We start from the raw sequence: 18,178 nt of genomic DNA, 5'->3' as shown, positions 1-18,178 counted from the left end.
TACACGTAGCTGTCATGGAGCATAAAGATAGCATCACAAATGAGTCGCAATACAAAAGTTCTCAACTTCGTATACATTTCTATTATTTATACCACAGTCAATGATATATATACAGCAGTGTTTCTCAACCTTTTTCCAGTAAAGCCCCCCTTTAAAATTATGGACAGTCCTGAGGCACCCTTTAAAATTATGTACAGTCTTGAGGCACCCCATTCTAAAATTTGAAAAACTATTCTGATAGTTTTATATAACGCAGGACACCCAACATTAGAAGTGATTTATTATTTAGTATTCCAATGTTTCTGTTCTCCCCCAGTTTTTCTCCATCACTGAGCTAATGTGACCCCAGCACTGATGGAGAGTGGCAGGGGAGGGTCAAACTAGGATGGTGTGCAGGCAGCTGACATCCTCCTTATCAACTGATGTTGTTATTGGTTGTCAGGTTGCCAGCAGCTAGAAGGTCGTAACGGTGCACAATGAAAATCTGTGGCTTTGTGTAACTATAAGGCAGGCTTGTTCCACTCAGTGGCTTGTATACAAGTTTTGTCCAATTTTTAGAAAGTTTGACAAGGCACCCCTGAAGAAACCGCAAGGCACCCCAGGGTGCCTGGGCACCCTGGTTGAGAAAGGCTGATATACAGTATATTAAAGGGTATCCATAAATCTATGCCTTATCTGGGTCTATTCCGCTTCTCCAGGACAAGGATAGCCCACATAGTACAATGTTGGGCTGGGAACATGGTCCCAACTATTGTTGGGACAGGTACCCCTTCCCATGTGGAGTATGGTGTTCCTAGATGGAATGAGATGCACGATGGCTCAAGTATATGTCCATACTAAATGATTTTTTTGGGCATTCCCATTTGGGCATTCTCATACATGCCTGTATGAGATGAATAGTGAACAGATATATTATGTGGGTTATTCTCATCCTAAAGAGGGGGCTACACCCGGCAAACCTGTAGACATATGGGATATCCCTTAAAAGACTGTATATCATTGACTGTGGTGTTAATAATGGACATGTATATGAAGTTGAGAGCTTTTGTATTGTGACTCGTTTGTGATACTATCTTTATGCTCTACAAGAGCAAGGTGTGTGTTGTGTTTTTACGGAAGTAAATCAATAAAAGATTTTTTTTTTTTTATCCATGTTTGTATTGCATTTGTTGATAAGCTTTACAACCTCATATTACTTACACAAAATGGATTACCTTAAACTGAACAGAGCTGTGTATCAGTAGATAATGTTTTTAGATGAATCTGAACTGTGTGTTGATGGATCAGGTCTTGATAAGTGAATAAGAAGTCTTTAAATTATGTATCTGGTAAATGGATCAGATCTCTGAAACAATAGATCAAGACTTTGAATAATTCTGATTAGAATTGTGATAAAGTGGTTCAGAACTCCAAGTTAGAAGAGCTTGTCTTTTTATGAATGGAACAGATTTGTGAAGAACAAGGTATATTTAAACAAAGTCTCTGGACCAAAATGTTACCTGTACCTGGAGGAGTAAAAGTCACTTGAAGAAACTCTGTGGTTGGGCCTTGACCCTTTCTGTGCTTTGATTGTTGGTCTGTGCTCAGAATTGTGGATCAGTAGATCATGTCTTCAGTTAAATTGATCATGAACTGTGGATTAGTAGATAATGTCTTTAATTCAGATGATCATGAACTGTGGATCAGTAGATAATGTCTTTAATTCAGTTGATCATGAACTGTGCATCAGTAGATAATGTCTTTAATTCAGTTGATCATGAACTGTGGATTAATAGATAATATCTTTAATTCAGTTGATCAGAACTGTGGATTAGTAGATAATGTCTTTAATTCAGATGATCATGAACTGTGGATTAGTAAATAATGTCTTTAATTCAGTTGATCAGAACTGTGGATTAGTAGATAATGTCTTTATCTCAGTTGATTAGAACTGTGGATTAGTAGATAATGTCTTTAATTCAGATGATCATGAACTGTGGATTAGTAAATAATGTCTTTAATTCAGATGATCATGAACTGTGGATCAGTAGATAATGTCTTTAATTCAGTTGATCAGAACTGTAGATTAGTAGATAATGTCTTTAATTCAGATGATCATGAACTGTGGATCAGTAGATAATGTCTTTAATTCAGTTGATCAGAACTGTGGATTAGTAGATAATGTGAATGTACTATATATGTAAAGTGCTGCGTAAATTGATGGTGCTATATAAGTACCTGAAATAAATAAATAATAAATAATGTCTTTACCTCAGTTGATCAGAACTGTGGATTAGTAGATCAGACAGAACTGTCTGTCTTTAAATAAGTGGATCTAAACTGTGTATCTCATGTCTTTGGATAAATCATTCAGATGTGTGCGTTGATAGATCAAGTCCTTGCATAAGTGGATTAGGCTGGTGGGTCAGTTGATCACGTATGTCTTTAATTCAGTTGATCAGAACTGTGGATTAGTAGATAATGTCTTTAATTCAGATGATCATGAACTGTGGATTAGTAAATAATGTCTTTAATTCAGTTGATCAGAACTGTGGATTAGTAAATAATGTCTTTATCTCAGTTGATTAGAACTGTGGATTAGTAGATAATGTCTTTAATTCAGATGATCATGAACTGTGGATTAGTAGATAATGTCTTTAATTCAGATGATCATGAACTGTGGATTAGTAAATAATGTCTTTAATTCAGATGATCATGAACTGTGGATCAGTAGATAATGTCTTTAATTCAGTTGATCAGAACTGTGGATTAGTAGATAATGTCTTTAATTCAGTTGATCAGAACTGTGGATTAGTAGATAATGTGAATGTACAATATATATGTAAAGTGCTGCGTAAATTGATGGTGCTATATAAGTACCTGAAATAAATAAATAATAAATAATGTCTTTACCTCAGTTGATCAGAACTGTGGATTAGTAGATCAGACAGAACTGTCTGTCTTTAAATAAGTGGATCTAAACTGTGTATCTCATGTCTTTGGATAAATCATTCAGATGTGTGCGTTGATAGATCAAGTCCTTGCATAAGTGGATTAGGCTGGTGGGTCAGTTGATCACGTATGTCTTTAATTCAGTTGATCAGAACTGTGGATTAGTAAATAATGTCTTTAATTCAGTTGATCAGAACTGTGGATTAGTAGATAATGTCTTTATCACAGTTGATTAGAACTGTGGATTAGTAGATAATGTCTTTAATTCAGATGATCATGAACTGTGGATTAGTAGATAATGTCTTTAATTCAGATGATCATGAACTGTGGATTAGTAAATAATGTCTTTAATTCAGATGATCATGAACTCTGGCCCAGAAGATTATGTCTTTGGATAAGTGGATCAGAACCATGGATCAGTAGATCATGGCTTTGGATAAGGGAACCTGAGCGGATATCAAGGCATTTTTTGAACAAAGTCTCTTAACCAAAATGTCACCTGTACATTTAGGAATACAGGTATCTTGAAAGAATTCCCTAGTGGCACTTTCACCTTTTCTGTTCTTTGGTTGGAGGACACTTGATGGGCCAAGAAACATCCCAAATGCTCCCCTGTAATTCTCATTGCAAAGGGCTTCTACAAAAAGAGAAAGTTAACAAAAAAGTTTAGCTGATCTGACAAATCAAATTCTTGTTGTATGTGGTCAGTATTAAAACTGTGCACAGCTGTGATATCAGTTATGTAGTTACATAGTTAGTCTGGCTGAAAAAAGACAAAAGTCCACCCAGTTCAACCATTAAAAAAAATAGTTATAAACCTATACCCACAATTGATCTAGAGGAAGGAAAAAAACCCAGCAAAGCATGATCCAATTTGTTCCGGCAGGGAAAAATTCCTTCCTGATCCCCCGAGAGGATCTCCTGGATCAACTTTACCTATAAATGTTAGTATCCAGTTATATTCTGTGTATTTAAGAAAGAATCCAGGCCGTTTTTAAAGCAATCCACTGAGCTGGCCAGAACCAACTCTTGAGGGAGTCTATTCCACATTTTCAGAGCTCTTACTGTGAAGAAACCTTTCCATGTTTGGAGATTAAATTTCTTTTCCTCCAGACGTAAAGAGTGCCCCCTTGTCGTCTGTGATGATCTCAGGGTGAATAGCTCTACACTGAGTTCACTATATGAACCACTGATGTATTTATACATGTTGATCATATCCCCCCTTAAAGAGGCTCTGTGACTTTGCCCCCTTCAGAAGAACACCCTGCCCACTAATATGGCCTTTTGCTTTTATTACTCCATGCAGATTTACAAAGACAAATGCAAATACATCTCAAACACTCATGTCTACATACCCATGGTGGTATCATTTCTTTGCCAAAGTTTGTGATGTTGAGTTAGGCAGAATTATTTTGGAAAAAAATTGTGTGAATCCATCCAAAAATCATATTTGGCATAGTTTGTTACATTGCTGTAGAAATACTTTGTCAAAATTGATCATTCCTGAGAACGCAGTAAAAGTTGATCTCTATAACCAATTCCAGTCCTGGCCAATTCTCACATTCCTCTCCTACATGTAAAAAACATCATTTTTTTTTGCTAGAAAACTTCTTAAAACCCCCAAACATTTTATATGTTTTAAGCAGAGGCCCTAGAGAATAAAATGGTGGGCGTTAAATATTTTAATGTCACATAAAATTTGCGCAGCAGTTTTTCAAAAACTATGATACCTTAAAATCTTCATAGGCAACGCTTTAAAAGCCTTTACAGGTTACCAGTTTAGAGTCACACAGGATGTCTGGTGCTGAAATGAATGCTCTTGCTCTGACGATCGCGGCAATACCTCACATGTGTGGTGCGATTGCCGTTTACATATGCGTGCAGAACCCATGCATGCGTTCATCTTTGCGCACGAACACAGTGGGACAGGGGGCACTTTAAAACCATTTTTTAAATGTTATTATTTATTTGATTTGATTATAAATGATTAATGATAATGATTAATTCACCCTGAAGCCATCACAGAGGACAAGGGGGCACTCTTTACGTCTGGAGGAAAAGAGATTTAATCTCCAAATGCGGAAAGGTTTCTTCACAGTAAGAGCTGTGAAAATGTGGAATAGACTCCCTCAAGAGTTGGTTCTGGCCAGCTCAGTGGATTGCTTTAAAAAAGGCCTGGATTATTTCCTACATACACAGAATATAACTGGATACTAACATTTATAGGTAAAGTTGATCCAAGGAATATCCGATTGTCTCTCGGGGGATCAGGAAGGAATTTTTTTCCCTGCAGGAGCAAATTGGATCATGTTTTGCTGGGTTTTTTTGCCTTCCTCTGGATCAACTGTGGGTATAGGATTATAACTTCTTTTTTTTTAATGGTTGAACTAGATGGATTTTTGTCTTTTTTCAGCCAAACTAACTATGTAACGAGGACTTCGTCACTTCCGATTTCTGACATCACACAGTGGGAGGAATGACATCCATTACTTGCACTGTGTCTCAGGAACAGGATGCTACCAAGCCCACCCTTACTGGGCTCCCCGATCGCATGGGAGAACCCGGCAACAGTGGCGGGAGGGGGGGACCCCCTTCCACTGCCTGTTAAAGTAATCCAGTGGCTCTTTAGCCTCTTGGATTACTTTTGCAAGATGTAGAATCATCGGCACTAAAACATGATATCTTGGTCATCACTGCAGCTGGAGTGGTGACTGAGATATCACTCTTCCCATCCAGGACATTCGGGTACGCCCTATGGAAGTGGATAAAGGGCACAAATTAAAGCAATTATAAAGGTCCCTTTTTTTTGTTTCTTAAATAACAAACATGTCTATACTTACCTGCTGTGTGTAGTGGTTTGGCACAGAGCAGCCTGGATCCTCCTCTTCTCTGTCTGTCGGGCGCCCCCACAACAAGCAGCTTACTATGGGGGCACCCACTGCTCTGTGTGTCCACGTGACCCAGAAGACTACGGGACCATTCACAAAGCGCAGCGCTACTCGCACATGCGCAGTGAGCACCTGGCTGTGAAGCCACAAGCTGTCACAGCCGGGGGCCCACACTGAAGATGCCGGTGTTGGGAACACAGGGCGGCCGGTGAAACTGGGGGGGGGGACCGCAGGATCAAGGGACAGGTAAGTGTCCATTTTTTAAAAGTTAGCTGCTACAGTTTTTGTAGCTGCTGACTTTTTTTTTTTTTACTGGAGCTCCGCTTGAAGGTTTTCTACTTGAAAGTAGAATTGTAATCAAAACTTTTTTTTACATTTTGGATAGAGCAAGGCAGGGTTATAACCCCTGTCAGATTTTTTTGGCCATTTGTGTCCCATTGTGGAGATTTCCTTTCACTTTCTGTCCCATAGCCAAACAGGAAGTGAGAAGAAATCCCTGCAAATTAAGGGAACTCCTTGGGGACCCCCAGGTCACCAGAACTAGTGTCCCCATTGGAATATTTCCCCTCTATTACTTTTCTGGGGACAGCACAAATGTGAGATTTTCTTTTACTTTTATTTTCAATGATAATGGTAAACAAGACAAATAGAGAAGGTGAATCTCATTATCATGGGCTCAGACAGCAATAAAAACTGACATGTCCAGGATCCCCCTTGATCCCCCATGAGCTCCTTACCTGAGCCTGATCCCAATCCAGTGCTGCGCACAAGAGCAGTGGCTCCCTCCGCTCTCTCCCCCTTCTCAGGGCAGATTGATAGCAGTGGGAGCCATTGGCTCCTTCTATTGTCAATCAAATCCTATGATGAGGGAATGGGGATGAGGCAAAGCCCTGCTGTCTGTGTCTACGGACACAAACAGCAGGGCTCCAGAGTGAGCCCACACAAGTACCCTCCTTGGCAAGGGACTTGCAAGGGAACTTTGCAGTGGGTGAGGAACCAGGAGCAGCTCAGGGGACCCCAGATGAGGAGGATCTGGGCTGCTTTGTGCAAAACCACTGCACAGAGCAGCTAATTATATGTTTGGGGTTTTTTCGCTTTTGTTTAATCTAAATTAAAGGTTTTAAAGGTGAATTTAAAATCAATTTAATTTTGGAGGAAAAGAATATAATTTCATGCCACTTTAATACATCATTATATATATTTTCTAAATGCAAGTAATAAAAGTACCTAAATTTGACATTATATCCTTCTACAGCAGAACTGAAGTGTGAGAGGAAGAAGCAGCACAAGGAGCCAATCAGTTCATGTGCTGACAAGAAGCATGCTGATAGGAGCAGAAAGCAGAGTGACAGAGAAAGAGCTAATCACTGTGCTGCTTCTCCTTTCACTGTCCAATCACAGGCTGGGGTGGGTCCATGATGACCTGGGCTCAGGCGCAGGCCACCAGAGTGACATATTTGTTTTTAGATTGTTATTTTTGGCAGTTCTGCTTCAAAGTATTGGCTTTGACTGTTATGTGTAGGATCCAACGAAACACAGGATTTCTTCACTTTTTTTTTATGATGGTTTTTCAGCATATTGCAGCTGTCTAGGAAGCCTGAGAGACAAATTTAAACAGTTTATCGATATTCTGGTTGGAGAAAATAAAATATAAACCTCTAATGTTGTACTGTACAAACCTATTTATATCCATGTAACTGCCCAGAGAGGTGACAAGAAGCATGCTGATAGGAGCAGAAAGCAGAGTGACAAAGACAGAGCTATTCACTGTGCTGCTTCTCCTTTCACTGTCCAGTCACAGGCTGGGGTGGGTCCATGATGACCTGGTTGTTTTTAGATTGTTATTTTTGGCAGTTCTGCTTCAAAGTATTGGATGTGACCATTATGTATAGGATCCAATGAAACACCGGATTTCTTCATTTTTTTTTTGATTATAAATGATTAATGATATTTTTTTTTTTCATGATGGTTTTTCAGCCTATTGCAGCTCTCCAGGAAGCCTGAGAAACAGAACTTACATTGAATGAGAAGTGTCCCTTGTGCTGGTGGCTGCCCCCCCCCCCCCCCATACCCTTGCAGGATTAATCTTCAGGAGCTGCGAGGGTTAATACAGGCTGCCAGACCTGTCATATGCACTCATCAAGCAACAAACAATATCTTTATTCTCCAAAAATAATCCATACACATCAACTACGTAATCTATTTTTATGAAATAATTTTTTATTGTGTTTTTCTCCTTTCTTATAACCTCCTCCATGAGCTCCAAAACCTCTCCTTTCCCCCCCACTTCTATTTGTTTCAAATGAGTAGTGCATGTTAATTGCAGTCATGTGGACTGCTCTATCCATGCTACACATCCCATAGTCCATAGTCTCAGGAGAGGGTGGCTATGTTCCAATATACAGAGGGAGCATAGAGAATAAATGTAGCCACCTTCTAGCAGCAAGTAAAAAATGAATTTGGAGAGTTGGAAGAGGATGAGAGCAATAGAAGGGACTTTTTTGAGTTATGAATACATACTTGAATTGATTTTTGTTTTTTAAAAAAAAAACTCTATAAAGGCTAAGTCAAATATACCATTAACCTCCCTGGCGGTATTCCCGAGTGTAGCTCGGGGTAACATTTCAGTACCAAAAGCGGTAACCCCGAGCTACACTCGGGAATACCATGCGGCACTGCTCCGGCATGTGTTCTTCACTTACCTTACCCTGCGCTCCCACGATGTGTCCCCTGCAGCGTCCCCGGCCATCTCCTCCGGCCGATGCCGGCATCCGGCTTCTGTGTCCTGTCCCTGTGACGTCGGGACGTACGGGCGCCGCCGCCGGCGGCGGGAAATTTAAAAATTTTAAAAAATGTCATTTTTTTTTTTTTACATTTTACATAGTAAAACATTGCTGTCTCAACCAATTTCACATACATTTTGTCCCGAGTGCTTTGTCCTGTGCCCTGCCTGCATTTTGTCTGTTCTTTCTGCCTGGAAACTGAGAAATGTCCATGGTGTCCAAAAAGTGTCCCTTTAGGTCAAAAGCGGTTTAGATCAGCTAGAGAACAGCGATAGTAAATCAGAACCACTTGCAGAATTGAGTGATAATGATTCGTGGGAAAAATTCGTCATCAGACACTGAAAACGATTTTGCGACTGAGCTCAGCAATGTGCGAACTTGGCGCTCTATTTCACATTTCAGTGTTTTTGGTTTGATTATATTATTGAATTAAATTTTTTATTATTTTTATATTATTTTTATGATTATTTATTAAATTATAATTTATGATTTTGTGTTTCAAATTTTATCATACCCGGGATGTTTACTAGACTCTTGTTCGGACAGATTTCAGTGAGTTTTTCCTAAAAATTACAGCCTACAATAAAAAAAATACATATCTCCATGCAAAAAAATGGTACCGCTTTCAGCACCAAAAATCTGAAATAATCATACCGCCAGGGAGGTTAATGTACCTGTGTTGCAGAAAATAAAATATTTTCTCTATATTCTAGGACAGGCATTACCTCCGCCTCCAGTGTTTTCTACAGAAAACTCCTCCATTACTTCCTGCTACAAGTCCTTTAGGTCATGAAAACTGTTAGAAGGAAGTAGTTCAGCAGCTGATTGCTTCTGCCTGCCTCATTTTCAGTGAGCACCATTTTCCCTGAATACACAGCCAGTGTCTTCCTCTGTTTGTCAATAATTTTCTACCTTACCTTCTTCTTGCATAGATTGTTCATTTGGCAGAGTGTGCAGGAGCTGAGTAATCACATAAAAGCCAATGTGGAGCAGACCTGTAGTATTAAAAACAGGAGAAGAGTGTCCCTGGAAGTCTGTGAAGCTCACCATACACTATACAATTTGACTGTACAATCTCATTCAGATTAACTGTCTTCTATAGAAAACTCCTCCATTACTTTCTGCTACCTGTCCCTTAGGTCATGAAGACCGTTAGAAGGAAGTAGTTCAGCAGCTGATTGCTCCTGCCCACCTCTGCAGTTTAATGCACTCATTTTCAGTGAGCACAGTTTTCCCTGAATACACAGCCAGTATCTTCTTCTGTTTATTGACAGTTTTCTACTTACCTTCTTCTTGCATAGATCATTCATTTGGCAGAGTGTGCAGGAGCTGAGCAATCACATAAAAGCCTATGTGGAGCAGAGCTGTAGTATTAAAAACAGAAGAAGAGTGTCCCTGGAGGTTTGTGAAGCTCACCATACACTATACAATTTGACTGTACAATCTCATTTAGATCAACTGCAGTGCAAGGGCCTGCCAAATTGGATAAACCTTTTACTTTATACACCTAAAATTAATTACTTACGCTTTAGGTGTTATTAACGGTTAACAGCATGCCAAACGCAGAAGAAAATACACATCTTGCCACGTAAAAAAAAAATGTGTCAAAACATGCAGAATAAAACGGGTAAACCTTAAGATTCCAAAATAACCCGTAAGCTACTTTGCTGCGTGTAGGGCAACCCATTAAAATTAATGGGCTGCCCTGGTCGTGTTGCAGGAAAGGTATGCTTCCACCACGCTAGGCGTGAATGGGGCCTCAAACGTGAATTTGGTATGTTTACATAAGAACAATGACAGCTGAGTATCTCTCCCCCATGTACTGATATAGTGCTGGCCATACAATCTGTATCTATTTGTACAATCTCTGTACAATTTTCATCTAGATTTACCAAAACTATGGAATAGGAGGACCCACTGAACAATCTATTCAATTTGTTTCAAATCAGGCAGGTCCATGGACTACATAGCTGATGGCAGATCTGAAGGAGATTATACAATTGGATTGTAGAATGTATGGTCACCTTAAAGGAAGAAGTAGGAAAGTGGTTGGAAAAAAAAGAGGTGGTATGGTAATGAGGGAGCTGTGGTCCACAGAGGTAAACATGCCCTATTCTATCATGCAGAAAGACAGTTTCCTGAAGTTTCCTGGATTGTCACAGGATGATACAGGGAGTAATGGGCTCAGAAAGTCTTTTTTTTTATTTTGAACAGCGAGGTGCAGATTCAAAGCTGCCATGGACTAGGTAAGTGAGAGATAAGCACATGGGATGGCTTGAGCCAAAAAGACTTTATAAAAGGCTTCTATTTATTATGAAAAGTGAAATTCTGCTTGAAAATTTTAACTTTACCTTAAGTATTAGTGGTTTTATGCATTTCGATATAATTTTAATTAAAAAGTAAAAAAATGTAAGTTTCAACCCATCTGCATCTAAAAGTACACCAAGATGGATGAAAAGAAGTTTATTCTTCATCTGTAAAAAGTCTTCTTTGTTAAAAAGGCTTCTACAATAAATAGTTTTGAAACACAAGGGACTTTCCCTTTAAAGTGGTTGTAAACCCATACATATACCCACTGAAGTGACAGGTGATATGCAGAAATGAAACAAATGGTCCTACATAAGTTGTACTTTTGTCATTTCTTCTCTACAGCTTTTAAAAACACATATATCGAAGACTTATTTACAGCTTCAACAGGCAGGGAGCATGGATCCCATGTCATACACTGCACAGCACAGAGAGGAGAGCTGAGTGTAATCTGAGACCTAAGTGGAGGGACTGGACACAACCCCTCTATAGAGTCTCTTGGGGAAACATGCACAGCTGAAGCTGTCAGTCACTTTCTGTGCGCAGGAGGGTGGCTGGGGCTGTCTCCTGAGATTCTGTGGTGTCAGGGTAACCTGTTAGAAGTGACTAATGCAGATAGCAGAGGGAAGAGATTGATTGGATTGAGACTAGTACACAATATAGAGGGATATGCTTTGTTCATTTTTCATTTCAGATGTTTACAATCACTTTAAGGCTAAATTTATAGTTCTCTTTTTTTAAACCAAAGACTAAAACTATGAGCTTGAACTGGGGCTCAGATATCTAGAGAAACACGTTAAATATACACTATGTTGCCAAAAGTATTGGGACGCCTGCCTTTACACGCACATGAACTTTAATGGCATCCCAGTCTTAGTCTGTAGGGTTCAGTATTGAGTTGGCCCACCCTTTGCAGCTATAACAGCTTCAACTCTTCTGGGAAGGCTGTCCACAAGGTTTAGTAGTGTGTCTATGGGGATGTTTGACCATTCTTCCAGAAGCGCGTTTGTAAGATCAGGTACTGATGTGAGATGAGAAGGCCTGGCTGGCAGTCTCCGTTGTAATTCATCCCAAAGATGTTCTATCGGGTTGAGGTCAGGACTCTGTGCAGGCCAGTCAAATTCCTTCACCCCAAACTCACTCATCCATGTCTTTATGGACCTTGCTTTGTGCACTGGCGCACAGTCATGTTGGAACAGGAAGGGGTCATCCCCAAACTGTTCCCACAAAGTTGGGAGCATGAAATTGTCCAAAATATCTTGGTATGCTGATGCCTTAAGAGTTCCCTTCACTGGAACTAAGGAGCCAAGCCCAACCCCTGAAAAAAAACCCCACACCATAATCCCCCCTCTACCAAACGTTACACTTGGCACCAGGGGCGGACTGACCATTTGGAAGCTCGGGCACTGCCCGAGGGCCCGGGGTCAGTAAGGGGCACCATGAGATGCCCCTGGTACCTTTTTCATAGGCTTTTTTGAGTTTGAGCAAGGACACAGGGGCCCCATGATCCCCTATTGCCCGGGGGCCCCATGAGTTGTCAGTCCGCCCCTGCTTGGCACAATGCAGTCAGGAGAGTACTGTTCTCCTGGCAACCGCAAAACCCAGACACATCCAGCCAGGGCTGGTGCTAGACTATTCTGTGCCCTAGGAGAGACCAGCTAATTGTGCCCCCCCAAAATAAATAAATAAATAAAAACATTTTTAAAAACAGTAGAAAATGTTAAATCATCAAAACATGAAACTACTAAACTTCTTTTAATTTGCAAAAATAAGTACCATAAGATGCCACCAGCACCAATATTAAAGATAAAATATATATTAACCAAATATAAATTAACTGTATTAACCAATCAGACAGAAAACAGGAAAAAAAAAAGAGACAGAGTTTCAAAGCTCCACAGTGATCAGCAGCCACCAGCCGGCTTGTAAGGGACTGAGTCTAAGAGGAACACTGGGAAAAAAAGGAGGCTTAGCTGCTACACTGGCCCCAGACACCTGGCATATTGCACTGTCCTTTATTCCTCCACCTCTGCCGCCCCTCCCCTCAGCTGAAGTATAATTTATGACGTGGTGGTGTCCCACTCGATCAATCAGCATCCACTCCCCTCACCCCGACCATTGTTCACCCCCCTCCTCTTCCTGTCACCTCCCTGACCTGCCATTCTCTTCAGCTCAGCTCACCTCTGATGGCTCCTGTCTTGGTGCAGAGTCCAGGCAGCTTCCCAGCACTACACCGCTTCCCTCTCATACACATCGGGCCCTCTACTCATAGGGTTAACCCTGCAACCAGAGCAAACCTCCACCTATCTCCGATCAGAGACTGCTGACCACCCGGGGTCCTGGGATAATGCCATCACTCCCATCCTAGGGGGAAATGTAACTTCACTGCTACATAGAATATTGTTGTGTGTGTATATACTGTGTGTATGTATATATATATATATATATATATATATAAAATACTAAATGGTCGTGTGTGTGTGGACAGGCTGTGAGACAGTTGTGCAGAGCAAAGAGATCATCATTCCCTCATCATTCCCTGTGTATGAGGAGAGGAGTACTCTGCAGAGAAATGATGAATTCCTGCAATAGGTCCATAGGCCATGTGCTGCGCCCAGGCAGCCCTAGGTGGCAGTGCACCCTAGGCAGCTGCCTAGTTTGCCTAGTGGAAACTCCGGCCCTGCATCTATTGGATTTGTCAATCAATATAACGTCTCCCCTGCTCTAGAGTCCAGTGGCGGCGTGCTTTACACCACCGCATCGGAGACTTTGCATTGCACTTGGTGATGTAAGGCATGGATGCAGCTGTTTGGCCATGGAATCCCATTCCATGAAGCTCTCTACACACTGTTGTTGTGTTAATCTGAAGGCCAAATGAAATTTGGAGGTCTTTAGCTATTGACTCTGCAGACAGTTGGTGATTTCTGCGCACTGTGCGCTTCAGAATGCACTGACCCCGCTCTGTCATTTTACGTGGCCTATCACTTGGTGGCTGAGTTGCTGTCATTCCCAGTTGCCTCCAATTCATTATAATACCACTAACAGTTGACCGTGGAATATTTAGTTGCAAGGTAATGTCACAGATGGACTTATTGCACAGGTGGCAACCTATCACGGGACCACACTTGAATTCACTGAGCTGAGAGCGACCCATTCTTTCACAAATGTTTGTAGAAGCAGTCTGCATGCCTAGGTGCTTGATTGTATACACCTGTGGCCATGGAGGTGATTGGAACACCTGAATCAAATGATCTGGACGGGTGTCCCAATACTTATTATTATTATTATACAGGATTTATATAGCGCCAACAATTTGCTCAGCGCTTTACAATATAACAGGAGATGATACAGCAACAATACAGTTCAATACAAGAGGGATAGTAGGGCCCTGCTCCTTGGAGCTTACAATCTAAGAGGGAGGGGCTAGTGGTACAAAAGGTAGTAACTGTGGGGGATAGACCGGTAGGAGGAGTAGAAGATTCCATTATTAGCTGAGGGCAGGATAGGCTTCCCTGAAGAGATACGTTTTTAGAGATCGCCTAAAAATGAGCAGAGTAGACAATAGTCTGATAAATTGGGGTAGAGAGTTCCAGAGGATGGGGGAAGCTCTGGAGAAGTCCTGGAGACGAGCATGGGAGGAGGAGACAAGGGAGCTAGAGAGCAGGAGGTTGTATGAGGAGCGGAGAGGACGGTTTGGGTGATATTTGGAGACAAGATTGGTGATGTAATTTGGGGCAGAGTTATAAATGGCTTTATATGTTATTGTTAATGTTTTTAATTTTATCCATTGGTCAATGGGAAGCCAGTGGAGGGATTGGCAGAGATACATTTGGCAATATAGTGTAATTCACCTGTACAAATTGAGCGTCACCAATCCAGAAAGTATCATGCACTGATTAAATGCTCACCATTAGCCATTGTAGACCGAGTGATACAATGAGATGTTCCATTGCCATAAAAAATAAGATATACAGTAGGCCTCTTCTATCTATAGACCAGTGTGGTGTCATCCTGATCCTCACTAATTTTGATGTCTCTTCTCCAGCACCAAGTCAGTATTCTACTCACCGCGGTCTCTGCACTCCTGCTTCTGATATCCGCTCACACATAGACGTGCCGTGTACCCACTATGGAGATGGACAACTTAGGAGATGGAGAAGAAGCTCATATGTTGAATGGAAGCGTGTCGGAAAGTCTGAACACAAGAGCAACACTAGAAGAAGGGTGAGCAGAGGAGGGGATTCTGGGAAGGAGGCCATGATTCCTAATTAAAGTAAAACCAAAGGCAATTTTTTTTGTTAATTTTTGGTAGAGTAAAGGAGGGGGGGGTGGTATAAACCCTGTCAGGGTTTTTTTTTTGGGGGGGGGTTCATCTGGTGGAGGGAGATTTTCCTTCCTTTCACCTTTCATCACTTACTGTTCCATAGCCGAATCAGGAATACCGAGGTTATCCCTCCAAGTTGAAGGTAGTCATCAGGGTCAAAAGCACTAGTGTCCCCTTTGGAAGATCTTCCTGTTCTGGTGACAACTCACAATTTGGGACTTTTCAAGCTGTTAGATTGTACAATAAGATTGTAACTCATGTGGCCAGCTTTAGACTCATTACTTCATAAGATCGGGGTCTCAAGGAATGGACAATTCTCAATCAGTTTTTAGTTTGTCTATAATAAATTATGTTATTTTATTAGTAAAGTAAAACTTTCAATAACCTATTGCCATTAAAAGAATTGATCCGTGAAGGTGGCATGGGGTTTTGTGTTGTGCGAATTATTGTTCTGCTATATTTCATTATACGACTAATTGCACATCTGAAGTTTCTGAATGAGTTCAGTATTATCTGATTTCAGTGTAGGTTACAAACATATTATCATTTGTACAATAAATATATTAAATGCGTTGTATTATTTGTATTTATTAAGAAACAAAATATATTTATACAGATCTGTAATAAGTATCATAATTTGTGTAAATCTCTAGCTTAAAGTGTTACTAAACCCCGGACCCTGCATTCACTATATCTGGTCTCCCTAGTACACAATTATTTTAGTAAATATAAACTGCTAAATATCTTTTCTCATCAGCAGTTAGAGCAGTCTTGTGACTTCTATCAGTGTTCCGCAAAGCACATGTTAAAGTTCGTAGGAGGAGTTTTCTTTCTGCTCTACGAGGATACATAACCCCTGACCCTCAGTCTGGACAGTGCTGATTGGCCCTGTGCTGATCACATGCACTCTCCCTAGAAAAAAAAAACACACTAAACTAAGCATGTACAGAGTGACTCTACACGATATATCTTATCAGGAGATAAGAGGGAGACATTGGGAGTAGGGGAGGATCAGAGAAGTCAGGATCAAACAGCCTTTTTACACAATGCGCAGGATTAACCCCTTAGGTTCCACAGCAAGTATAACTCTCTAGCAATACTCTGGACAGTGCTGATTGGCCCTGTGTTGATAATATGCACCCTCTCAAAGAAAAAAAAAAAGAAACCTCTCTAGCAATACACACTAAACTGAGCATGTGCAGAGTGTCTACACAATATATCTTATCAGAAGTTTTTATTCTGCTCTGACTGTCCTATGAGGATGCATAACCCCTGACCCTCTGTCTGGACAGTGATGATTGGCCCTGTGCTGATCACATGCCCTCTCCCTAGAAAAAAAAAATTCTCTAGCAACACACACTAAACTGAGCATGTGCAGACTGTCTCTACACGATATATCGTATCAGGAGTTTTCATTCTGCTCAGACTGCCCTATGAGGCTGCATAACCCCTGACCCTCTGTCTGGACAGTGCTGATTGGCCCTGTGTTGATAACATGCACTCTCTCAAAGAAAAAAAAAACTCTAGCAATACACACTAAACCGAGCATGTGCAGAGTGTCTCTACACAATATATCTTATCAGGAGTTTTCATTCTGCTCTGACTGTCCTAAAAGGCTGCATAACCCCTGACCCTCTATCTGGACAGTGCTCATTGGCCCTGTGTTGATAACATGCACTCTCTCAAAGAAAAAAAAAACTCTAGCAATACACACTAAACCGAGCATGTGCAGAGTAACTCCTAGAGTTCTGTACTATCAGCAGATGGAATGGGGACAGTAGAAGAAGGGGAGTATTAGAGAAGCCAGGATCAAACAGCCTTTTTAAACAATGCAGAGGATTAACCCCTTAGGTTCCACAGTGACTATAACAAGCATACTTTACTGCATATACAGACTGGTTTTACTGTTGTGGGTTTAGTAACACTTTAAGTGCATATTGTCCAGTCACAAACCAGGTAAGGCCCTTGATCCGAATGTATCATTTAAATGTAGAAAAGTCGAGGTCCTGGCTATACAGTCTGGCAGGTGTGCATTACCAGAATGGCACAACAGAACCTTAGATCCTTTGGCAGATAAAACAGCTTGCATATACATATTGCGACTGTTCATTTATCAGTTCACCTGGCCTTCATCTAATCAATAGTTTTTTTAAATCTGTATTTATTTATACATAGCTACTGATATGAGGCCATCTTTTCTGCTGGACTAACCACATTTTTGTCAGCAGCAAATGATTGATGATGTTTACAGTACTCAGATATAACATTGTACCTTTCTTTGTATTTACCCAGACAGAATGCTGTTGTATCTTTCTCCTCTGTATACACAGCAGGTGTTGTTATCAAACAGGAAATCCAAAGAGGAAACAATTATAATTTACATATTAAAAAAAATCAAGAGGCAGAAGTGGGTACACTGAGAATTCTCTGACAATCCCACACAATAAACGTCTTTATAAGGTGTTTGTTTCCATCAGGGGATTTTCGTTCTTCCTATTTCGAGGGGTCTAATGATAGTTGTGATGAATCACGCCTTGTATGCTAATAACTCTCTCCACAACATTGTGACCAGGGGCGGACTGACAACTCATGGGGCCCCAGGGCAATAGGGGATCATGGGGCCCCTGTGTCCTTGCCCAAACTCAAAAAAGCCTATGAAAAAGGTACCAGGGGTGTCTCATGGGGCCCCCTACTGACCTCAGGCCCTTGGGCAGTGCCCGAGTTTCCAAATGGTCAGTCCGCCCCTGATTGCGACTGATCTAATGTTGTGTCACGTCAATGAGTTTTTAAAAGTTTATACAATTAGACATGTGCAATGTGTTTCGTTATGAACCAAAATTTAGACAACATTTTCATTATTCAGAGATTCGGATGTATCCGACTCTTTAAACACTTCCTGTCTGGCCGTTGTATATAAACGGCCAGACGGTGGCAGTGCAGGGGTG

The 18,178-nt window shown here is 40.9% G+C and overlaps 1 protein-coding gene across 4 annotated transcripts in view; it reads left to right on the top strand.

Moving 5' to 3' along the window:
• Positions 1–18,178, top strand: part of SLC38A5 (solute carrier family 38 member 5) — a 147,759-nt gene that overhangs the window by 71,902 nt on the left and 57,679 nt on the right. For all 4 annotated transcript variants that reach the window (XM_089675011.1, XM_089675010.1, XM_089675008.1 and 1 more), the window contains one exon: positions 14,955–15,133. In XM_089675011.1, coding sequence (XP_089531137.1) covers positions 15,039–15,133 — 95 coding nt within the window. In that variant the 5' untranslated portion in view covers positions 14,955–15,038. The remainder of the gene's footprint in view (positions 1–14,954; positions 15,134–18,178) is intronic.

Source organism: Staurois parvus, unplaced genomic scaffold (assembly GCF_062004578.1).
Source record: "Staurois parvus isolate SC_StPar_1 unplaced genomic scaffold, SC_StPar_1.0 ptg000154l, whole genome shotgun sequence".
NCBI lineage: Eukaryota > Metazoa > Chordata > Amphibia > Anura > Ranidae > Staurois > Staurois parvus.
The sequence above is the reverse complement of the archived record's forward strand: the minus strand, read 5'-3'. Positions and strand labels throughout refer to the sequence as shown.